Source organism: Schistocerca serialis, chromosome 6 (genome assembly GCF_023864345.2).
Source record: "Schistocerca serialis cubense isolate TAMUIC-IGC-003099 chromosome 6, iqSchSeri2.2, whole genome shotgun sequence".
Classification (NCBI taxonomy): Eukaryota; Metazoa; Arthropoda; class Insecta; order Orthoptera; family Acrididae; genus Schistocerca; species Schistocerca serialis.
In genome coordinates this window covers 313,311,285-313,336,869 of record NC_064643.1, presented here as the reverse complement: position 1 = coordinate 313,336,869, position 25,585 = coordinate 313,311,285, and the positions used below count along the sequence as shown (strand labels likewise).

Sequence of the window (25,585 nt, the reverse complement as noted above, 5' to 3'; positions counted from 1 at the left end):
ATTGTTATCCTTTGGAAGCAATATATTTCTACTTAATATGAATAACTTTAACATTCGTGGAGTAAAGAGACATGTATTCGTATTGAGCAACATGGTCAAATTGATTTAGGAACGAAGCACGTTGGCCGTATTAACAAACCCACGCCTATGTCTGACAGCCCAAAATATAGCCGAATGTCCAGTTACACATTATGACAGATTAATTATCTTATAGCAAAATGGTTATGAAACATTGTTCTGTGCTACACTTATAAGTTTCACACAACTGTATTACTACTTATATAAGAAAATGTGGATCAGATGAATGCTTCATTGTAATCGCAGACATAGCTTCCAGCGCTTGCTATATGACCGCTACAATACGGCATAGCGACTAAATCCGATTAAAATTACTTGACAGTTGACGTTTGTCTCTTGCCGTTACAATGTTGCCACATCGTCTGCCGCTCATTTAAACGCGACATGCGAACTTGCTCAAGTTCTACACATGAAATGAAAAAGAAATGACGTCACTTGATTAGTTTCTGACCCGCACCTTCTGCACATAGGGATTGCACGTTAACCACTGCGCTATAGAACCACTGTAATAGCTGGAGTTCTAATTATGCTTCTATAAGACGAGTTCCAATGCCGATAAGCTGCCTTCAAAAAGTTTGGCCTCATTCATTCCGTACGAAGCTTATCTATAAAGCATTGTAGACCAATCACTTTGATGATAATAACTGAATATGAGACGCTGAACAGCGTCTTGTGCGAAAGTAGTATGTGGGTGGTGCTGTGTACGAAATGGGGGTATTTCTTTATCATCTTTTAGAGATAGAGAGAGAGAGAGAGACTGTTGCTTTGGAGTATATTGTATCAAAAAGAATCATCCGATTTAGCACGTCTGTATTTCTGAAACTAATAAACATATGCAATGAATTTTGTTTTTTGATGAACGGGAAACTCAAAAAAAAGTTTTTCATACCTTTTCATAGACGTTCAATATGCCTCCCTTGAGATGCATGGCACATGTCAATGTGGTATTCAGATTGTTTCCACACTGCAGCGAGCATCTCTTGAGTTACAGCTTCCACGGCTGCTGTCTTGCGATGTCTCAGCTCATTCACAGTTATTGGAAACGGAGGCACATAAACAGAGTCTTTTATAAACTACCACAAGAAGTAATCACATATAGTCAGGTGCAGTGACCTTAGAGGCCAGTAACGTAAGGCTGAATCATTTGATCCAGCACGACCGACCCATCGTTCAGTAATCCTTTGATTTAAAAATTTCCGCACTTCCAGACAAAAGTGTGGCAGTGCCCTATCCTGCTGGTAAATGAAGTCGTACGAATCAGTCTCCAGCAGAGGGAAAAGAAAGTTCTCAAGTATATCGAGATATGTGCTTCCTGTAACAGTGGTCTCGGCAAATAAAAATGGGCGATATACCTTCTCCCGCGAAACTGCGCAAAACACATTAAATTCTGGAGAGTCCCTCTCACGTTGTACAACTTCATGTGGTTGTTCTGTACCCCATATTATCACATTATGACGGTTCACGTTTCCATTTAAATGGAATGTTGCTTCGTCACTAAACACTAAGCGTCGAAGAAAACTGTCATCCTCCATCTTGCCAAGAACGAAATTACAGAACTCCACACATTGTTGTTTGTCACCTTCACGAAGAGCCTGCAGTAACTGAATTTTGTTTTCTTTCATGTGTAAACTTCGACGCAACACAAGCCAAGCGGACAGCAGGGGAATGTTGAGCTGTCAGGATGCATGGCGAACGGATTTCTGCGGCCTCCTTGTGAAACTATGGCGGATTCTGTGTCAGACACTCGGGAACGGCCCGGCGATTTGCCTTTGCACAAACAACAAATTTCTCGGAATGGTTAATGCCATCGTCTAATGCTCTGTGCTGTAGGACGATCCACATCATACCTAGAACAAAACTCACGCTGTACAGTTAATATGACCTGCACTGCGCAAAACGTAGAACACAGAACGCTTTCTGTTGTCCCGACACCAATTTTACTAGAACTGAAGTGGGTGTACACTCTGAAAAATTGTAACTATTGTGTTATTTGAGATATGAGCATGAACAACGTACTGTTAGAAAGAGCAGCTTCACATGGTTCCCGCTAAGTAGCAGATTGTACGCCCATATATACCGGGTGATCAAAAAGTCAGTATAAATTTGAAAACTGAATAAATCACGGAATAATGGAGATAGAGAGGTACAAATTGACACACATTCTTGGAATGACATAGGGTTTTATTAGAACCAAACAAATACAAAAGTTCACAAAATTTCCAATAGATCGCGCTTCATCTGATCAGAATAGCAATAATTAGCATAACAAAGTAAGACAAAGCAAAGATGATGTTCTTTACAGGAAATGTTTAATATGTCCACCATCATTCCCCAGCAATAGCTGTAGTCGAGGAATCATGTTGTGAATAGCACTGTAAAGCATGTCCGGAGTTATGGTGAGGCACTGTCGTCGGATGTTGTCTTTCAGCATCCCTAGAGATGTCGGTCGAGCACGATACACTTGCGACTTCAGGAAACCCCAAAGCCAATAATCGCACGGACTGAGGTCTGGGGACCTGGGAGGCCAAGCATGACGAAAGTGGTGGCTGAGCATACGATCATCACCAAACGACGCGCGCAAGAGACCTTTCACGCGTCTAGCAATTTTTTTTTTTGTTCTAATAAAACCCCATGTCATTCCAAGTATGTGTGTCAATTTTTACCTTTCTATCTGCATTATTCCGTGGTTTATTAAGTTTCCAAATTTATACTGACTTTTTGATCACCCGGTATATATATATATATATATATATATATATATATATATATATATGGGCGTACAATCTGCTACTTATATACTTATATATATATATATATATATATATATATATATATATGTGTGGATATCATGTCTGATGAACTGATAAATGAACGGGCCAGAGCCAGGATTAAGGATTCAACGCATCAAGAAAGGACAGACAAGGAACTGGAAAAGTTAAGTGTACTGACTAGTGGAAGACCGCTCGAAACCTCAACTATTAAGTAATTTTAATCATGATTTCGAGCACTGCATTTGTGTGCCAAAGCCGAGTGAATAACAGTGATCCCTATCATGTGGTATCCATTCTGTTTCGTCTCACCAGCTTGCATGAGTGCGAACACTCTCCGATTGTGATGCAAGAGGTGCCTGACCTCATCCTCGGGGCTAAGGAAACATAGCGGTTACCTACGTCATACCGCAGCGTGACGCGTAAAGAAAGTCATCGAGCATGCACACATTGCAACATCGTGACTGATGTACGAACTTTACTCGCCCGCTCTTTCGCACAGCGCAGCCGAGTGAACATCAGGCGGATCGGGCAGGCGTCTGCAGTGCTCTGTTAGCCAGAACACCCTGTGAGTTCCGCATTAGCCGGCTGAAAGGGACCATCGCAATCTGCTACATAGGCTAATGAGTCTGAGGAAGGTTTATGGGCCAGCAAATGACCAGTCTGAATGAGAGAGGTTAGACCTCGACGGACGATTGGCAACTGTTGTGAATAGTCCTCTGGCGACGAAAGAGTCCAAAACACAGTGATCCTATAGTCAGCATTCCAGAGCTGCTAAATAACAAGTTTTGGTATTATGTTAAATCAAGAAATGGACCAAAACCATCTGCCCAGACTCTTAATTTCAATAATAGCATTGTAACGGAGGATGACAGGAAGGAAGACGAAACTCTAAATTTGTTCTTCCGAAATTACTAAGCTTCATAAACAGCAGCGTATGGTTTGAGTAGCGATGTGCCCGAATATCTGATGGAACTAGTTCGTCCCATTTCACATATCAGTTGCGGTCCTGGCGGTTGGAGCGGACGCTAGCACCAGTTGGGGGGGATTGAACACCTATCTGGTAACACGTAGTTTTACTCTGGTACTGAAACTAAGAGCTCTGTTTCAATAAGGCGCAACTGCCCGCAGTTTCAACCAGATCTGCAATACAGGAAAAGGATATTCAGCATAAGGATTGAATCTGACAGCAGGGATTATACGTGAAAAATGGGATCATTAAGGAATTGCAGTTGAGAGGTACCTGGCCTGCTGGACTCTGCAGATGGAGACACGAAGCTACGAAAGCCTGCTCCTTTAGCGATAACCTACGTCGGCAAGCCACTACAACCGACACATTTAGAAGGCTGGTAAGTTGTTGCAGTTTCGCAGTGTACTTCTCACATGATCGATCAATATTCACCTTAGCTTTAACGTAAGACTGGCGCCCATGAGAAGTGACATAGCAGTAGTCTTAGCGTGACATTTATAAAATTTCACATCAGCTGTACAGAATTTACAGCGAATGAGTTATATTGCCCCAAGATCTTGTTTTCCATTGTCTTCAGTCATGAAATGATCAGTAGGCATCATGCGATTAATGCAGTATCGACAGTGTCTTTATCGACCACACACGACGCGTTACACATCGCTCACACCTCCGCAGGAGAGATATTGAAACCGGCCGCCGAGAGCCGTTGCTATTGACGACTCGCTACAAAGTCACCAAGTGGCACTACACACGTCACCAGAGAACGCCGAATTCGTATCACCCCACTGCCTGCAACTGTGACTGGACCGCACGTCTTTTCAAGCACCTGCTTCAGATTATCCTCAGATTTCTCTGTCACGCCGAGCTTTCGGAAGATATTACAGCGAACATTACGTGCGTAGTACCACGTCAGTGAAATATTAAGAATCTAAGAAGACGCTATAGCAGCCCCCGCTGCTAGTGAATATTATAATCCACTACTAGTGAACGGAGAGTGACTGCAGAGAGATTCAAGAATACAGAGTTATGTGTGTTTAATACTGCGTATATTGTAAATAAATACATTTACGGTTTAATCATTCGATAATGTTTGATGTGTTCTGGAGTGTTCATCCTTCTCGCTACGCCGACGGACACGACAATTAGCAGCACTCACCTCGGTCTGTCATCGAGAGAGGGCAGGCGGCCGCGACCGACGGCGGAGTCCAGCTCCTGGTGTATGCGCCGCAGGACGCGCGGGTGGTGCGCTACGCACATCAGGTACCAGGTCAGGGCCACGGCCAGCGACGTCGTGGTGGGGATGATGAAGTCCATCATCGTCACCACCAGCTGCTCAACTGCCAAACAGTCCAGTGCTTGCTAACATTTTACTCGTTGATATCGCCTTTCAGTTCAGATTTGGGCTCAGTTTTTCAAAATCGATTAATCCTTGCCTGTACTTGTACGTATCCCCTGCTTTTATTTGCTATTTAGTCCGCCAGCAAAAAATAACCTCAGTTATGCTGTCTCTTTTCAAATTACCACCAGCGATTCACGATGCATCAGTTAGCGATAAAACATAACCATTCCGTCTCTTTAAGCAAAAAAATTAGACATGGCCACCTATTTGTTATGTAAGGTGTAAACGACGTTTGCATGTCCCGTAGAGCTGCAGTGGAAGCCGAGAAGAATAATTTGATCCAGGACATTCGTGGTCTATAAAGTCGGGAAACTACCTCAAATCGGCACAGGAAAACCACCTAAGCTACTGTATACATGCATGCTTTCTCACTCTCTTCGCTTAAACTGTTAGTCCTAGAGAATCAAAAAAATGTTCAAATGTGTGTGAAATCTTATGGGACTTAACTGCTAAGATCATCATTCCCTAAGCTTACACACTACTTAACCTAAATTATCCTAAGGACAAACACACACACCGATGCCCGAGGGAAGACTCGAACCTCCGCCGGGACCAGCCGCACAATCCATGACTGCAGCGCCCTACACCGCTCGGCTAATCCCGCGCGGCCTAGAGAATTAATCAATAGGATATTATTTGTAGGAAATATACTACACTTTAATTTTGTAATAGAATACATATAAGCAAGAGAAAGTGCTTTTAGAGTTACTCAAGAAATCCGTACAAAAATGATTTTCAAACTCATCCTCACTTCCACACTCACCCTCTCCTCCACCGCTCAGGATTTTTAATTTTTAGTATGTTGTTTGTGACTGTCCATCCTGCCAATGTACAAAAATTTGCGACTACACGAATCATTTTCAAAGTGGTTCAAATGGCTCTGAGCACTACCGGACTGAACTTCTGAGGTCATCAGTCCCCTAAAACTTAGAACTACTTAAACCTAACTAACCTAAGGACATCACACACATACATGCCCGAGGCAGGATTCGAACCTGCGACCGTAGCGGCCGCGCGGTTCCTGACTGTAGCGCCTAGAACCGCTCGGCCACCCCGGCCGGCAAATCATTTTCCATATCCGACCTTTTTGGTATTCCTTAACTGCGCTATCATACCACTGGCTTTGCAGTGAACTTACACACTCTAAAACCAACGATTGTGTAAAAGTTACATCACAATTTTGTGAATTTTGACAGCATGAAATTAAAAATTACATAGTTTTGTTTGTCTGACCTAACTACGAAACTAATGTACTTGTAAGGGTTAATTGTAGATCGATTTGTAAGGGTAATTGATTTTTGCATAATGTTTGCAAATGCCTTTTTTCCTTTTATTATCATCACAGGAAAGTTTAAAATAACGATACTGATCAAATAACCGACTAAGCCAGTGGGGTAATAGCCAATTCGATGAAAACCAAGAAAGATCGAATATGGGAAATAGTCTGTGTGGTTGCAAATTTTTGTACAGTGGTAGCAGGGAGTGTCATGAAGAACACAGAAAAAATTCCGACCGGTATGGAGCGAGTGTGGACGTTGGAGTGCGTTTTGAGGTCAATTTTCTACGTTTTTCTTGAATAATTCGGAAACTGCTGTTTCTAGCGAAAACGTAATTTGCACACAAAAAATAGGTTCCTACTTATTTTTGCTCTACAGCTAATAAACACATCAAAAAATGTTTTGTATCACCTCGGTTCCCAGAACTCCTGAAGATAGTTGACTGTGGATATTGTATCAGAGACACAGTCCCTTTGGCTGTTCAGAGATGTTACTAAACCCGCCCGAAGATGTAAATATCCATGTATGAGCAGCACCTATTAGACGGAGGGGGCCCGACAGCCAGTCATTTCCAGTCATTCTACCAGGAAGGAGGTACACGGCTCGCGTTGACTGTACTTCTAGGCGCTTCAGTCTGGAACAGCGTGACCGCTACGGTCGCAGGTTCGAATCCTACCTCGGGCATGGATGTGTGTGATGTTCTTGGGTTGGTTAGGTTTAAGTAGTTCTAAGTTCTAGGGGACTGATGACCACAGATGTTAAGTCCCATAGTGTTCAGAGCCATTTGAACCATTTTTTTGTCTGTAGTTCAACCATGCCTAGACGGGCAACACCGAGGATCGATCCCATCCGCATTGTTACTTTGTGCCAGGAAGGGCTCTCAACAAGGGAAGTGCCCAGGCGTCTCGGAGTGAACCAAAGCAATGTTGTTCGCACATGGAGGAGATACAGAGCAACAGGAACTGTCGATGACATGCCTCTCTCAGGCCACCCAAGGGTTATTACTGCAGTGGATGACCGCTGCCTAAGGGTAATGGCTCTGAGGAACCCTAACAGCAACGCCACAATGTTGAATAATACTTTTCGTGCAACCAGAGGACGTCGTGTTATGACTCAAACTGTGCGCAATAGGCTGCACGATGCGCAACTTCACTCCCGACGTCTGCGGCGAGGTCCATCTTTGCAACCACAGCATGCAGCGCGATACAGATGGGCCCGACAACATACCGAATGGACCGCTCAGGGTTGGCATCACGTTCTCTTCAATGAAGAGTGTCACCTATACCTGCAACCAGACAATCGTCAGAGACGTGTTTGAAGGCAATCCGGTCAGGCTGGACGCCTTAGACGCACTGTCAAGCGACTGTAGCAAGGTGGAGGTTCCCTGATGTTTTGTGGTGGCATTATGTGGGGCCTACGTACGCCACTGGTGGTGATGAAAGGTGTCGTAACGGCTGTACGGTACGTGAATGCCATCCTCCGACCGATAGTGCAGCCATATCGGCAGCATATTGGCGAGGCATTCGGATCTTGTGAATGACTTCCTTCAGGATAACGACATCGCTCGACTAGCGTGGCCAGCATTTTCTCCAGACATGAACCCTAATGAACATGCCTGGGATGGATTAAAAAGGGCTGTTTATGGACGACATGACACACTAACCACTTTGAGGGATCTACGCCGAATCACCGCTGAGGAATGGGACAATATGTACCAACAGTGCCTTGATGAACTTGTGGATTGTATGCCACGACGAATACGGGCATGCATTAATGCAAGAGGACGTGCTACTGGGTATTAGAGGTACCGGTCTGTACAGAAATCTGGACCACCACCTCTGAAGATCTCGCTGTATGGTGGTACAGCATGCAATGTGTGGTTCTTATGAGCAATAAAAAGGGCGGAAATGATGTTTATGTTGATCCCTATTCCAATTTTCTGTACAGGTTCCGGAACTTTCGGAACCGAGGTGATGCAAAACGTTTTTTGACGTGTGTAGTTTGCGCGAAGAGAGCGAGAGAATATTGAAAACCTAGCGCGACGTACGGTAGCTTGGATGGTTTTTGTAGGCCAATTTCGGTTATTCTCGACACCACAAGTGTCTTATATCAAATTGTTCGTCTCGAGTTCCCTTACACCGCTGCGGTCCGTTGCAAACAGATATCGTTTACATTCTGTGTACTGTGCGTTACATTGGACCAGCTGACTTTGGGATATACTGCTGTGGGTACAAAGACCCGCAACTGAGCACACGCCGTGTGTAAGGCTACTGTAAATTCAGTGCTACATGCGCGAAAGATGTTGAACAAAGTGAACTAAATGACTGCAAATACCATGGTAGGCCGAAGTGTACTAAATGACTTGTAAAGGTCCATTCACGTTGGACGCCACGGAACGGAACATAAAGACATTCCATATAGCATTTCTAATGACTACATTAGATCACCAGGGGGATGGAATAGTACTAAGCGTTAACATCAAGTTTTCTCAGAAAGTAAATTTTGACGTCGTCTGTTATCATCGAAATATAAGCCGTCATTTCCGCGCCTATAGTACCGGTACAATATCTCATACTGTTATGACTTCATAATCGTTATTGCTTGGTTTGTATGTGTTACGTGTTGCATAGGCTGCATGACGACTACATGTTTCATTCGACTGTTCTCCCACAAAAGAGATCCAGTATCTAAGAACGAAAAATATGTTGGTTTCATAACATCTGAACAAAGAAAAGCATACACTAACCATAAAGAAGAACACAAATTGATTTTCACGGAACAGTGAAATATTCATCAACATTGATGGACAAAAGTGCAGTTTTTTGTCATTATTTGACAGAAAGAGGAACGAGGTGCTGATGGTAATGTAAAAAGGGGATATTTACTGTCTTCTAAACATTGCTTCTTGCGTTGATACGTAGGAATTTTCTCGTAAAATAACTGTTCTTTTTTTAATATATTTTCTTGATACTTCTGTTCTTTGGGTGACTCAGCAGTGTGTAGAAATTGTTGTTGCGACAACAACCCTCCATGCAGTCTTCATAACTTTGGCGAGGCAGGCTAGCAGATACAGTGAGATCCGGCTGCCAGGGCTCGAATATTGCTCGTAGAGTATGGCCCACCACAATGATGAGATAAATTACCACATGTGTGGCCCAACAGTGCACTGCCTTGGTACCCTACATCTAGCCACTTCATACTGTCTACTAGCTGTGGCTAGACCTGATGACGCAACCTGATGGAGCAACCAAGAGGGCCACCTCCAGAGTGACTTCATCCAGTCTCTAGAAGTTTTCAATAGGTTTTTTTTTCGGGCCTGTGCAATAAGCACACCACATGCCTGACCAACTGCTGGAGTAGCCACTTGTCCAGGACACATGTGCCAACGCCTCCAAAATGCCTGATGTCAATCTCACATCCTCAAGGCAACACACTCTCGCCGCCACTTCATTGAGGCACAGGATAAAATTACAATTGGAAAAATATCAGAGGAAGTAACTTAATACTAATATCACTGTCACACGGCCAGACATGAACACTCTTGGTCCTTACACTCGTGTGCCAGCTGTGTGGTTCAAATGGTTCAAATGGCTCTGAGCACTATGGGACTTAACATCTATGGTCATCAGTCCCCTAGAACTTAGAACTACTTAAACCTAACTAACCTAAGGACAGCACACAACACCCAACCATCACGAGGCAGAGAAAATCCCTGACCCCGCCGGGAATCGAACCCGGGAACCCGGGTGTGGGAAGCGAGAACGCTACCGCACGACCACGAGATGCGGGCAAGGCCAGCTGTGTGTGTACTCTGCATTCCCTGGTATAATGCCCAGGCCTTCTACATGAAACACATCACTGCTAAACATTGGGTGCATGGAGCACTGCGCCCCATTAAATTAGACTGCCAACAAAGAAATTTTTGGAAATCAGATAATGGTTTTCCTCAGTGCACTGACCATATTCCGACACCAGTGTAATATCTAGCCAAGATGGTTGTCTGTAGGTCACAAAGGCGTGTGCAGGTCGATGGGTTGCATAGAATCAGCAGCACAATAGTTGTATCATCAGAAGAGCGCAGTTAACAAATACATTCTTTATTCAGTAACACGCTTATACAGGGGTTCATGGTGGCGACTCGATGGTGTGATCACAGCTGTGACTGCCTCAGTATTGTGCTGGTACAACGTGTCTTGTTTTGCTGTTGCTGCAGGTGGATGCCGGGCATTGTCACCTCAGTGTAGTGAATGAGAACAAACCGTTCTTCTGACTACTGTCCTTTTGAGTGGTTGATAATGGTTGTTTTGTTGGACTGAAGGTTCAAGAAAATGTTCAAATGTGTGTGAAATCTTATGGGACTTAACTGATAACGTCATCAGTCCCTAAGCTTACACACTACTTAACCTAAATTATCCTAAGGACAAACACACACACCCATGCCCGAGGGAGGACTCGAACCTCCGCCGGGACCAGCCGCACAGTCCATGACTACAGCGCCTTAGACCGCTCGTCTAATCCCGCGCGGCGACTTTAGGTTCGTCTGGAAAGTTTGGCTCATGTAGGTGGTCACAGGTAGTGATTTGAACGAGTTTAGAGGCGTGCACTGAAGAAAACCATTATCTGATTTCCAAAAATTTCGTTGTTGGCAGTCAAATTTAATGGGGCGCAGTGCTCCATGCACCCAAAGTTTAGCAGTGATGTGTTTCATGTAGAAGGCCTGGGCATTATACCAGGGAATGCAGAGTACACACACAGCTGGCACTCGAGTGTAAGGACCAAGAGTGTTCATGTTTGGAAGTGCGACAGTGATATTGGTATTAAGTTATTTCCTCTGCTATTTTTCCAAGTTGTATTTTTGGCCTATTGTTGAAGTCACAGACTTCATATTGAGCAAACAAGGTGAACAAGAGGTTACCACAACAGGCAGTGAAGATATTTCTGCACCATGGACCTGAGAAGTGGAAATCATCTACTAGAAGTAGCACCAGAGGACCGACAGAAAATGGCATTTGTGGTTCTTCTGGGGCACTATCAGTATCATAGTATCCCATTTAGGTACGAGCCAATTTTCAGTTTTGATAAGTGGAGTACTGCTAGGATTAGAACTGAGGCACTATATAGTATATTTGGACAACATAGTTGTGAAGAATATATAAGAACATGCACTATAACTAAAGGAGTTGTTTAACAGGTAACATGTGGCACATTTAACTATTAGTATAGAGAGGTGTCAATTGACAGTACAGGAAGGATGATAGTTGGACCATGTGATTAGTTATGATGCAGTTTCAACTGATCCTAGTTTAGTGAAGGTTACAAAATATTGCCTAAACCTCTTAAGGAGAACGGTTTCAGTCTGTCATGAGTTTAACAAATTATTATAGAAAGTTTGTCCTGAATTTTGCAGAAATAGTATGATCTCTCACTCACTTATTCAAGAAAGGAGTGAAATTCCATTTGGACATCAGAGTGTAAAGATGTGTTCCGAAGACCAAAAGAATAATTGACAAGTGGGGTGGTATTGATTTTTTTCAAATTATGAGATGGAGTTCATATTGGCATGTGAAGCAACTAATCATGCACTTGACTGTGTATTAAGTCAAGAAGTAAAGGGAGTGGAGCAGCTGGTAGCCTATGCTTCTTGTAAGTTAATTAAATCAGAAAGGAATTATTCTACAATGGAGAAGGAAATGCTGAGCTTCATATATGGCGTAACATACTTCGAATATTATTTACACTGTAGAAAATTTAAAGTAATAGCTTATTACACATCATCAAAGAGGTTACAATGATTGAAGGATCCATCAATTAGATTAATGTGCTGGGCATTGAAGTTGACTTAATTATTTTTTGTGGTAATTCATCAATCTTGCATGAACCTTGGGAATGCAAGATGGTCTCAGTAGAAAACTTTGTATGTTACAAAGAATGGGTCACACCATTCTGACGTGGCTAAAGCACGACAACCTGATGTGGACCGTTAACTATTTACAATGCAGCCACAGTTCATTGTGCATGATGGTCAAAGAACCAGAAATAGCACATCGCCAAGCATTACTGATGGTGAAAACATAGACAGTATATGGAACAATATATGAACAACTGTGTGCCATATGCATAGCAGGCTAAATTTAGCCATCAGCATATTCCACGGTAAAGGTTATTGTAGGTTAGCGATTTCAAACGATTGGTGTGGATATCTTAGGTCCTTCTGCACATGGCTCTGAACACTATGGGACTTAACATCTGAGGTCATCAGTCCCCTAGAACTTAGAACTACTTAAACCTAACGAACCTCAGGACATCACACACATCCATGCCCGAGGCAGGATTCAAACCTGCGACCGTAGCGGTCGCGCGGTTCCAGACTGAACCACCTAGAACCGCTCGGCCACACCGGCCAGCCCTTCTGCACAATCACCGGCTTTGTCACTTATTATGTATTTGTAAATTGAGAGCAAGTGTATTACTTCTGCAAGTGAGTGGTTGAACAGAGACATATCAGTGGATAACAGGGAAGATACTGAGCCATTATGTAAACAGGCACCGTAATAACTGGGATACACCTTTACCATACATTATTTCAACATATAATTTGGACTGAGGAGGTAGGCATTCTACAGTAGTCTTTGCAGTTCTGAAAAGTCACTGTGCCAGGTTGGTCTAGTGATTAACTTACCTGCCTATTGAGCAGGAGACCTGGGTTCAAATCCCGTCCTTGGTACAAATTTTCATTTGTCATTTCCACTACGATCTGCTCCACTACAAGCTGCATATATATATATATATATATATATATATATATATATATATATATGTATAATTTAATTTGATTCGAACATCTGTGCCTGGGTTTCAGGCAGGCTTCCCCATTTCGTTCAATGCTGAGATGCCATTCCAATACATTTGGAGAGCCTCTGCAATGCTGTTCGAGTTTAAGTGGAATACCAAGGTGTGAGGTGTGAATGAGTATTTGTATAGAGGAGGGAGTCATGCTAGGGTAGTCCATGCAGCTGTGCAAAGCCACTGTGACGTAGTGGTTAGCGCATCTGCCTAGTGAGCAGTGAGCAGTGGTTGGTACCCAAGACACGAACAGGACCACTCTATTTTGAAGGTCCTAAAGTTTCAGGTCCTAAAGTCCCCATGGGCCTTCGGCGTCTGCTCGTTTCACTTCTTGGGGAATGTCAGGTTGCTACCATCTTTTACTCCGACGGCTCTGAAACCATGGGTAGGTCGGGATATGTTTTTACGTCTCACGCCTTTCAGGAACACCATTCGTTGTTAGAAACATCTAGCATTTTTCGAGTGGAGCTGATAGCCGTTAAGAAAGCCCTCTGTTTTATTAAACGGGCCTCCTTTGTCGCTTTTTAATGTGTACTGACTCAATGGGAGGACTTCAGGCCACTTACTCATACTACTCTTGTTACCCTGTGTTACCTGCTATTCATTATCTTCTCTCTAAAAATTCGTTATACCGCCTGTTCTGGTATTATGTCATGCGGGTATCCCAGGGAATCAACTGGTTGGCCGTTTATCTAGAGAGGCGATTACTCTCCCCATATTTGTTTTGATGATGCCAAGTGCGGATTTGCTGGGGCAAATAACGTCTCTGCTCACTCGGAGATGGACCAACATTTGGTGGGCTACTGCCTCCACAAATAAACTCTGCACTATCAGGGAGACAACTACTACATGATGCTCCTCTTTCCCTCTCTCCCCCCCCCCCTCCTACAGGAAGGAACCTGCAATGGTATTCCATTCCGTATCTGTCGTACCAGACAAACCCATAATTTATTTAGACAGCGAAACATCCCGTATTGTGGTTGTGGGGCCCTACAGAAGGTTCTTCATATCCAGGTTTATATATATCCGGTTCGAGACCATTTTTCCACATAACTGACTCATTGGTTCAAATGGCTCTGAGCACTATAGGATTTAACTTCTGAGGTCATCAGTCCTCTAGAACTTAGAACTACTTAATCCTAACTAACCTAAGGACATCACACACAGGAATCGAACTTGCGACCCAAGCGGTCGCGCGATTCCAGACTGAAACGCCTAGAACCGCTCGGCCATCCCGGCCGGCTAACTGACTTATTATTTGGCGTCCCGCCCACCGTTCTCCCCATTTTCACTCGTACTCTTTCACCTCTGTCTCTTCTCCCTACGCACTGTATACAAATCTTAGAATTGGGCGCCCCTGACGTCCCCCTCAACATAGCGAGGTAAGCGGCTGCTACTGACTGTGAAGCGTCCTGTATGTAAATGTCATAGTTACGGCGCCTATTGCGCCTCTCTCACTTTGGCGCCCCAAGCAGAGGCTTGGACCATTTAGGCTCTAAACTGTCTCTAGCCCCCTCCTTCTACCTCTCGTGCTCAACTAGGTCTTTGGAATTCTTTGTCTCTCGTTCTGGAAGACGACTCATGGACAGGTGAACTGCTTGAAAGTGGTTTTTATCCTCATATCCTAATTCTCAATTGTTTGTTGGATATATTTTAATCCTTGTCTTCCTCTAACAGTTTTTACACTGTACAGCTCCCGCTAGTATGTATCAACATATGCCCTATCATCCTGTCGTTTACTCTACTCACTAATTTCCAAATATTCCTTTCCTCACCGATTCTGTGGAGAATCTCCTCATTTCTTACCTTACCAATCTACCCATCTTTCAGTATTCTTCTGCAGTACCGCATTTCGGATCCTTCGATTCTTTTCTGTTCCAGTTTTCCTGTAGTCCATGATTTACTACCACGCACTGCTGTGCTCCGAACGTACATAATCGCATATTTCTTCCTCAAATTAGGAGTTATGTTTCATACTAGCCATGAATGCTTTCTTTGCCAGTGATAGGTTGCTTTTGTGTCCTCCTTGCTACTTCTCATTAATTTTACCTTTCTTCAGTTTATCCTCAGCATATATTCGGTACTCATTAGACTGTTCATTCCACTCAACAGATCTCGTTATTCTTCACCGTCGTCACTGACGATGGCAAATCTTATCATCGACATACTCTCGCTCTGAATATTAATCCCACTCTTGCAGCTCGCCCTTATTCCCGTCACTGCTTCTTCGATGTACAGATTAAACATTAGGGACGGAAAACTACGTCCCTGTCTTACTCCCTTTTTAATCCGAGTACTTCCGTCTTGATCTTCCAGTCTTATTGTTCCTTCCAGGTTCTTGTACACATTATATGTTATTCATCTTTCCCTACAGCTTAATCCTATTTTTCTCAGAAATTCCAACATTTTGCGCCATTTTACATGCTTGAATGCTTTTTCCAAGTCGACAAATCCAATTAGCCCTTTCGGTCAGGGTGTCCTCATATAAGGACATACTAAATAAATGCTTAGTATATCAAAATTCGTTAAATTTCACCATTTGTAATTGCTGTCCTCTTATTGTCACAAGCAGAGAGTTTATTTGAGAAAACTGTCGACAACTCCTGTGAATCTGTGGAACCACAAAACAAAATTAAATGTGTACAGTCTCATGGACGCTTCCCAGTAACCTTTGTACCTCCCATCAGCTGGTTAATGTCTTCAGAGTTTCGGTAAAAAAAAATTATTTATGCGTACAGAAAGGTGCATTCTTGAAGGTGAAAGGTAAGTGACATGTTTACGACTTTATACATCTCTACAGATGAGGGCATTGTGATTGAAAGGTTGTAATAGCATAGAAATTTAGGATATTATTTCGCTGTCTTTCTAGTCATCTTACGATAATTTCACAATGCCCCATGTCCAAGACAGACGAAGGCCACTTCCAGAAGAAGAAATTATAGAGCTCCTGAAATTGACGATCTATCCGATGATCCTAGTGATAATTTTGAACATGAAGACAATGGTGGAAGTAATGTTAGATGTTTTATGTCATGTGGTGTATTGTAAGCTGAGTAGCCTAGACGCTTGATAAGTGACACTGAGATAATCACGAAACACTCGTCCCATCCAAACGACAATGCATTAGCAGCAAGAATGTTATTGTTGCGTACGAATTTGTTGCAGCGCAGCCAACCTAAAGCTGAATAAGAAAAATATCCGTTCTAATCGTAACCGACTGAATGGTAGCTTTGAATATCAATATTGGTAAGTCTGATGTCTGTTCACGTGCTTTTTATCCGGACGTGGCAGGGCGACAGCCGCGCCTATTGGGCATTCACCAGGCTCTGCGCCTGAAGACAACATGCAGTTAGCTGCTTTTGAGACTGAACACGAATTTCGACAGCCATTTTCTATGGTTTATAGTCGGTTTTGGAACCTGACAGTGGACGCATGTTTGCTCATGCAATTGATATTGCATGTGTAAATGCATGGATTGAGTACAAGAAAAACGCATCAGAATGTTCCTAAAAATAAGACCCTTAATTTGCTTCACTTTAGGGCAAGAGTGGCCAAAGTACTGACAAAAATAGATCAGCCAGCTGCCTTGACAAAGGGGCGTCCCACTAGTGAGAGTCCAAGTACTACGAAACGACCCATTGAGGAAATTCGCCCAGAAGCTGAAGTTCGTTTCGACAACGTTGGGCATCTTCCAGCCGTCAGTGACAAAAAATCATTTGACAGGTGCAAGAAACCGGGTTGCAAAAACAAAACCAAATTTTTGTGTGTAAAATGTAACATTCACTTACGTCTGTGTAGAAAAAAATTGTTTCTTTGATTATAATTCTTCTCAAGTGTAAAACCATAGTTTATGTATATAATCATTAAGTAAGCTTTGTGTAATTTATGTAGTTTGGTGAAATATAACCAAATAAAATACTTTGACTTTTCGGCATATAGTGCACCCACTTGAACACAATGTCCTCATCAGGGGACGCGTTGTATGCCCCCTTGGGGGGGCACCTCGCAATATTTTATACATCTGAAAAATCATAATTTAATTCTAAGAACTGGATAGCAAAGGCATGATTTTTTTTTTTTTCAGGAAAAAAATAATTCGTGACCGAAAGGGTTAAAGTACCTTGACTTTTCTTTATTTCCGCTTCCATTATCAAAAGCATAGTCATAACCGCCTTAATGGTGCCTTTAACTTTCCTAAAGTCAAACTGACAGTCGTCTTATAGATCCTCAATTTTCTTTGTTACTCTTCTGTATGCTATTCATGACACCAACTTGGATGCAAGAGCTGTTACGTTTATTGTGCAATAGTTCTCGGACTTATGTTACCCTACTATATTCGGAATTTTTCCGAAAGTCATATGATACATCGCTAGCCTCAGACATCAACACACAAACGATAATAGTCGTTTTGTTGCTACTTCCCCCAATGATTTCAGAAATTCTGATGGAATGTTATCTATCCCTTCTGCCTTATTTGATCTTAAGTCTTACAAAGTTCTTTGAAATTCTGACACTAATACTGGACCCCTTACCTCTTCCATAGGACTCCTGTTTCACCTTCTACCAAGTCATCAGGCAAGTCATCCCCCTCATAGAGCCCTTCAATGTACTCTTTCCACCAACCCGCTCTCTCCTGTGCATTTAACAGTGGAACTCTCATTGCACTCTTAATTTTACCACCCCTGCTTTTCATTCCACTGAAGGTTGTTTTTACTTTTCCATAAGATGAGTCAGTCCTCTCCACGATCATTCCTTTTTCGATTTCTTCACATCTTTCCTAGAGCCATTCGCCACGGCTTCTCCACATTTCCTATTTATTTCATTCGTAAAGGATTTATATTGCTGTATTCCTGTCTTTTCCATTTTGAACAGTGTACTTGCTATTACTAATTCAGATAAACTGCAGAACTCTTTGTCTTTCTCCTCTCTCAGTCCTGCAACTGAAAACATATTCTCCCGTAACTGTTTCTTCTATTCCTTCTTCTATTCCTTCATCTACGAACGCTCTGCACTCCTCCATTAGATTTTCATCTCCCTTTACATGCTGAATCACCCGTTCAGTATCCTGATACATGTTCTCTATTGTTTTACATCCTGCTTGCGACATCGGCTTGTATACCTCAAGTTGTCGGCGTCACTTTGCTGACGAAGCTGATGAGAACAACCGTACCACTGCCTGTTCATTGCTTCTCTAGTAGTTTCACGAGGGCGGGGGCAAGTTGGTTGGCGTTGGGGGCTTCTCCTGCCACATGCTGGGTCTGGGGGACTCTCTGTATCTGTCGTCTCTACTCACCTCTCTTTTAAATTCTTTTTGAGGCGGTTTCCCTCTTTTTCTGGCGCACTCTCTTCTCCGTTTGACTATAGCGGATCTGGGGTGGGACGGCTGTGGGAGGGTCTACTGGCTTCTTACGTACAGCCTTGAGGGACGCCACCTGCTGCCTTACAATTGACGGTCCAGCTGATTTCCATGATATTTTTAATCTTTTCCCTTTTAGTATGCTGAATCTCTCGACCACAAGGCATTCTTTACTCTGTGCAGATGAGTTTTCTCTCGCCATGGCTGAGCCCCGGTGACCACTCGTCTTGTCTGACCTCCGTATCGTCCTGATTCATCAACTTTTACTTCTCCATAAATCGTTTCTCAGTTCTGGAATCAGTATTGCCTTCAGGGCCTCCATTTTTCCACTCCCACTTCTTCATCTGATCGCATTCCTGGAAGACTGTACAAACTCCAGATAAACGAACTCTTGACCAAGGGGCTGATTATTTCGCTGTTTATTTCCTTAACTCCTAACCATCCAACCAACCAACCATAAATTCACCATTCTGAGGCTGTGTTCCGTCGCTAACAACAGTACCGCCAACGGAACGTTATACAGTAATCTTTCCTACCCAATGTCGCTCATAAAACACTACTAAGATATGTTTGAGCGACTGCTTGTTCGTAACGGCCCTCCAGCTACGACTGATGATTTTTTTTTTGTAGACTCCTATGTAAATCGGATGGAGTGAGGCTCAGCGGAAACTTATCCGTGTACTCTTTGAAACCATGGTACGATTTTAGATGCTCTGATTGCATCAGGGGAGGAATTTACACTAAGATGAATTCTCAGAATCTTTGGTCATTCTCTAATGTCTTGTCAAGCATGTTGAACATTATGATTCATTATATTCGGAATGGTAGTAATTATCTGTAAACAAATTGTAGCACCAGCTGCAATTCTATTTATTAACATCGCGACCGGTTTCAGCCTCCAAGGCTATTTTCAGATAGTTATGCGAATAACATATTTATGTAGCTTTATCCAAATGACCACTGGATAAGGGCCTTGGTCGCTCAAAGGCGTGGTGTTAAAAAATAAAACTGAAACTAGTGCTTCAATTTGTCACCAGTGTTAATGATTTGTGCGTTGCCATGCCACTTCTCTGTGGCATGAAGTTCATTTCTGTCACGTGTATTCCTATTGTTGTTACAATTCCTGCAAACTATAGCGTAGCTACAGATAGACTTCAATATTTCACTATGACAACTAGCATGACATGTTCTTTCACTTGTAATGTATGGAAAATAATCTAATTAGGGGCTGCAGCAACAGATATGAAAGCAGATATGAAAGTTTATACACTCAGTCCTTTTCGAACATGGTGTTCATTCGTATCTCAGAATAGTGAGTGATGGCTACGAAGATATCTACATAGAGAGAGACTGCTCGGGAAATATATGTTCCTGTAATTGATTACTTTTAAATTAACTTTATGCCATTCATTTCTTCATAGATTTAAGAGAAATGCGTACTTACTTGAAAAGAATGTTGGTTCCTCAGTCTTTTGTTTCTTCATCATCTCTTTCAGATAGACATCAATGAAATCTCTCATGTCATCGTCACACAATGTATTTTTATGTTCATCAACCATTTGCTGTAAGAGAAAGAACAGAAGCTTAAAAAATATAGATTTTAGGAGGCAGCTCCGATGAAACACACGCTGCGTTTGCAAATGATGGCGAGAAATACAAACAGTAGCTTTGAAGGTGTCTGTGAAATAACTACTTTCAATTTATCCATTTATCCAATCACCGTAACGTGCTGCAACTCCATGATAGAAATGGCAAATAATCTAAGTTATACATTTACTAAAGTATATTAAGAAATCATTAAATATATTAGGTTCGGTTTATTTTATTAAAAAGCTTACAGTGTTAGAAAGACTGTAAACTTATGTATTGTCTATTATAAAGAGTCATGCCTTTAGAAATATGTAATAATTGTTAGGGGATTTCCTGCATATTAATATATTAATCTGAGCGGTGGTAGCCCGCCCTTTTTGAGAAGAGACAGCCCTCGAACAAAGATTGTCTAAGTAGTTAGAAGTAGTGTGAGCACAGTGCGCTTGTATGGTGTTTGCGTGATGAAATTCGAGCAGTGGTAAAATCAGCCTCGGGTGTCTGTTGAATGAAGTACTATTTTATAAAAAATGCAGTTAAACTGTGTGTTAAGAGAGAAGTTTGCTCTGACTTATTGTGGAATAAAAAGCCAGTTGTATTGTGGATCGCGGGGATCTGCAAGCTGCGAGAGACATATTGCTGGTTACAGGTACAACTGAAGATCCTGTAGCATTCAGAGCTACAGATACTAATCTGCCACTTCACATTTCAGTAGCATTTTTTAAAGAAGCTTGGAAATATCTCGCCAGCACCTGAAATTCGACAGTTTTATTTGAACTTATCTACGACAGTAACAGTGTTATTTTGTCCGTTCTACAACGTAAAGTAGACTTCAAGCAGGGAAGCCATATTAGGAAAACGTGTATAAGCCATGACCTAAGTAGAACTGTAAGTTGAGTGATAATATACGATTATTTATAAATCAAATGCTTATTTCGTGTGTTTATTTATGTATTTACGAAATCAACATCCTTATAGTTTCACTGTTTTAAACCAAAGATTTTTACAGTAATAAAAGCTGGTAATTATTTGAATAAAAAATCGTTCGCCGACTCACACTCACAAATTAATGGATGCTGTTTGTCGGTGTTACTGTTGAGAACATGACACCGCAAGGTAAAGTGAAACTTTTACGTGTCTTCTTCAGAAAACTCTGGTGACTGGTGTACTTCGCAAATCGAAAGTAGAGGCGTGTGGTCAAAACGAGCTTGTGTTAATTAAGGTCAGGTATAGGTAGTAATAGAGAACGATTGCGTATTTTCTGATTACATATTACTAAGTGTTTAAACTATTTCATATCTTGTCTGAGTTATTTTTATAGCTTAAATGTTAAATATTTAGATAAGGATCTCCAATGCTTATTAGGTTACTCATTGAAAGTTTATTACTTAAATTTTGATGAAAAGTGCTGTGCTATTTAAAGCAATTACATACGTGTGAATATAGCAACATTAATATTAGGCATTCCTGCGCATTTAACACGGGACTCGCATTAGGGAGCACGACAGTTCAAAGCCGTGTCCAGCAATCCCAGTTTACGTTTTCCGTGATTGCCTTAAATTGCTTCATGCAAATGCTGGGATGGCTCCTTTGAAAGGGCAAGACCGATTTCCTTGCCCATCCTTCCCTAATCCAAGCTTGTGCGATTTTAATGACAATGAAATTGAGGGATTTCGTAATATACAGAGTGTTACAAAAAGGTACGGCCAAACTTTCAGGAAACATTCCTCACACACAAAGAAAGAAAATATGTTATGTGGACATGTGTCCGGAAACGCTTACTTTCCATGTTAGAGCTCATTTTATTACTTCTCTTCAAATCACATTAATCATGGAATGGAAACACACAGCAACAGAACGTACCAGCGTGACTTCAAACACTTTGTTACAGGTAATGTTCAAAATGTCCTCCGTTAGCGAGGGTACATGCATCCACCCTCCGTCCCATGGAATCCCTGATGCGCTGATGCAGCCCTCGAGAATGGCGTATTGTATCAAAGCCGTCCACAATACGAGCACGAAGAGTCTCTACATTTGGTACCGGGGTTGCGTAGAGAAGAGCTTTCAAATGCCCCCATAAATGAAAGTCAAGAGGGTTGAGGTCAGGAGAGCGTAGAGGCCATGGAATTGGTCCGCTTCTACCAATCCATCGGTCACCGTATCTGTTGTTGAGAAGTGTACGAACACTTCGACTGAAATGTGCAGGAGCTCCATCGTGGGTGAACCACATGTTGTGTCGTACTTGTAAAGGCACGTGTTCTAGCAGCACAGGTAGAGTATCCCGTATGAAATCATGACAACGTGCTCCATTCAGCGTAGGTGGAAGAACATGGGGTCCAATCAAGACATCACCAACAATGCCTGCCCAAACATCCACAGAGAATCTGTGTTGATGACGTTATTGCGCAATTGCGTGCGGATTCTCGTCAGCCCACACATGCTGATTGTGAAAATTTACAATTTGATCACGTTGGAATGAAGCCTCATACGTATAGAGAACATTTGCAGTGAATGGAGGATTGACACATTGTTGGATGAACCATTCGCAGAAGTGTACCAGTGGTGGCCAATCAGCTACTGATAGTGCCTGCACACGCTGTACACGGTACGGAAACAATTGGTTCTCCCGTAGCACTCTACATACAGTGACGTGGTGAACGTTACCTTGTACAGCAGCAACTTCTCTGACGCTGACATTAGGGTTATCGTCAACTGCACGAAGAATTGCCTCGTCCATTGCAGGTGTCCACGTAGTTCTAGGTCTCCCCCAGTCGCGAGTCATAGGCTGGAATGTTCCGTGCTCCCTAAGACGCCAATCAATTGCTTCGAACGTCTTCCTGTCGGGACACCTTCGTTCTGGAAATCCGTCTCGATACAAACGTACCGCGCCACGGCTATTGCCCCGTGCTAATCCATACATCAAATGGGCATCTGCCAACTCCGCATCTGTAAACATTGCACTGACTGCAAAACCACGTTCGTAATGAACACTAACCTGTTGATGCTACGTACTGATATGCTCGATGCTAGTACTGTAGAGCAATGAGTCGCATGTCAACACAAGCACCGAAGTCAACATTACCTTCCTTCAATTGGGTCAACTGGCGGTGAATCGAGGAAGTACAGTACATACAGACGAAACTAAAATGAGCTGCAACATGGAAATTAAGCGTTTCCGGACACATGTCCACGTAACATCTTTTCTTCATTTGTGTGTGAGGAATGTTTCCTGAAAGTTTGGCCGTACCTTTTTGTAACACCCTGTATAGGCCAGGCGCAATGCCCTGCGCAGCTCACCTCGCAGCGGAAGCGGAAGTGGTCGCTGTTGTGCACGGTGTCGAGGTAGCCGGAGAGCCGCGGGCAGAGCGCGGCCAGCCAGGGGTGCAGCGTGACGAAGCCGCCCGTGGCGTCGGTGGAGCGCACGAAGCCGAGCCCGGCGCGGCCCAGGGCGCGCGTAGCCGCATCAGCCTCCCTCGGCGCGCGGCCGCCGTACAGCGCGGGCAGCAGGCAGTTGCTGGTCGCCGTGAAGAGAGCCTCGGGCAGCAGCAGCCGCCGGCCGCCCGACGCCGGGCACGCGCGCACCACGCCCTGCCGGCACACGGCGCACTGTTAGCGGAGTCCTCAAACGTTTCTTCTGCTGGAACACTCTGGGAATCCTGGTACTCTGACGGGACACCTCCCGAGTGTCCCAGAAGACTGTCCCTGATTACACACATTCATAAGGCATGATTAAAAAAAATGGCTCTAACCACTATGGGACTTAACTTGTGAGGTGATCACTCCCCTAGACTTAGAACTACTTAAACCTAACTTAACCTAAGGATATCATACACATCCATGCCCGAGGCAGGATACGAACTTGCGACTGTAGCAGCAGCGCGGTTCGGGACTGAAGCGCCTAGAACCGCTCGGCCACAGCGGCCGGCTCATAAGGCATGAAATATGACACATACCCAAACACTTTTATTTTCAATTGAATGTAACATATTCAACATTTTATGTGCATAAATACACTACTGGCAATTAAAATTTCTACACCAAGAAGAAATGCAGATAATAAACGGGTATTCATTGGACAAATATATTATACTAGAACTGACGTGCGATTACATTTTCACGCAATATGGGTGCATAGATCTTGAGAAATCAGTACCCAGAACGACCACCTCTGGCCGAAATAATGGCCTTTATACGCCTGGGCATTGAGTCAAACAGAGCTTGGATGCCGTGTACAGGTACAGCTTCCCATGCGGCTTCAACACGATACCACAGTTCATCAAAGCGTATTGTGACGAGCCAGTTGCTCGCCCACCACTCACCAGACGTTTTCAATTGGTGAGAGATCTGGGGAATGTGCTGGCCAGGGCAGCAGTCGAACATTTTCTGTATCCCGAAAGGCCCATACAGGACCTGCAACATGCGGTCGTGCGTATCCGGCTGAAATTTAGGGTTTCGCAGGGATCGAATGAAGGGTAGAGCCTCTGTTCGTAACACATCTGAAATGTAACGTCCACTGTTCAAAGTGCCATCAATGCGAACAAGAGGTGACCGAGACGTGTAACCAATGGCACCCCATAATATCACGCCGGGTGATACGCCAGTATGGCGATGACGAATACACGCTTCCAATGTCCTTTCACCGCGATGTCGCCAAACACGGATGCGACCATCGTGATGCTGTAAACAGAATCTGGATTCATGCGAAAAAATGACGTTTTGCCACTCGTGCGCCCAGATTCGCCGTTGAGTACACCATCGCAGGCGCTCCTGTCTGTGATGCAGCGTCAAGGGTAACCGCAGCCACGGTCTCTGAACTGATAGTCCATGCTGCTGCAAACGTCGTCGAACTGTTCGTGCAGATGGCTGTTGTCTTGCAAACGTCCCCATCTGTTGACTCAGGGATCGAGACGTGGCTGCACGATCCGTTACTGCCATGCGGATAAGATGCATGTCATCTCGACTGCTAGTGATACGAGACCGTTGGGATTCAGCACGGCGTTCCGTATTACCCTCCTGAACCCACCGATTCCATATTCTCCTAACAGTGATTGGATCTCTACCGACGCGAGCAGCAATGTCGCGATACGATAAACCGCAGTCGCGATAGGCTACAATCCGACCTTTATCAAAGTCGGAAACGTGGTGGTACGCATTTCTCCTCCTTACACGAGGCATCACAACAACGTTTCACCATGCAACGCCGGTCAACTGCTGTTTTGTGTATGGGAAATCGGTTGGAAACTTTCCTCATGTCAACACGTTGTAGGTGTCGCCACCGGCGCCAACCTTGTGTGAATGCTCTGAAAA

General features: G+C 43.4%; 1 protein-coding gene across 1 annotated transcript in view; it reads right to left on the bottom strand.

Moving 5' to 3' along the window:
* The window catches only part of LOC126484842 (probable cytochrome P450 304a1), a 101,590-nt gene that overhangs the window by 46,783 nt on the left and 29,222 nt on the right, over positions 1 to 25,585 (bottom strand). The window contains exons 4-6 of the mRNA XM_050108437.1: positions 23,576 to 23,866; positions 20,136 to 20,253; positions 4,973 to 5,153 (exon numbers count right to left, since the gene is read on the bottom strand). Coding sequence (XP_049964394.1) covers positions 4,973 to 5,153; positions 20,136 to 20,253; positions 23,576 to 23,866 — 590 coding nt within the window. The remainder of the gene's footprint in view (positions 1 to 4,972; positions 5,154 to 20,135; positions 20,254 to 23,575; positions 23,867 to 25,585) is intronic.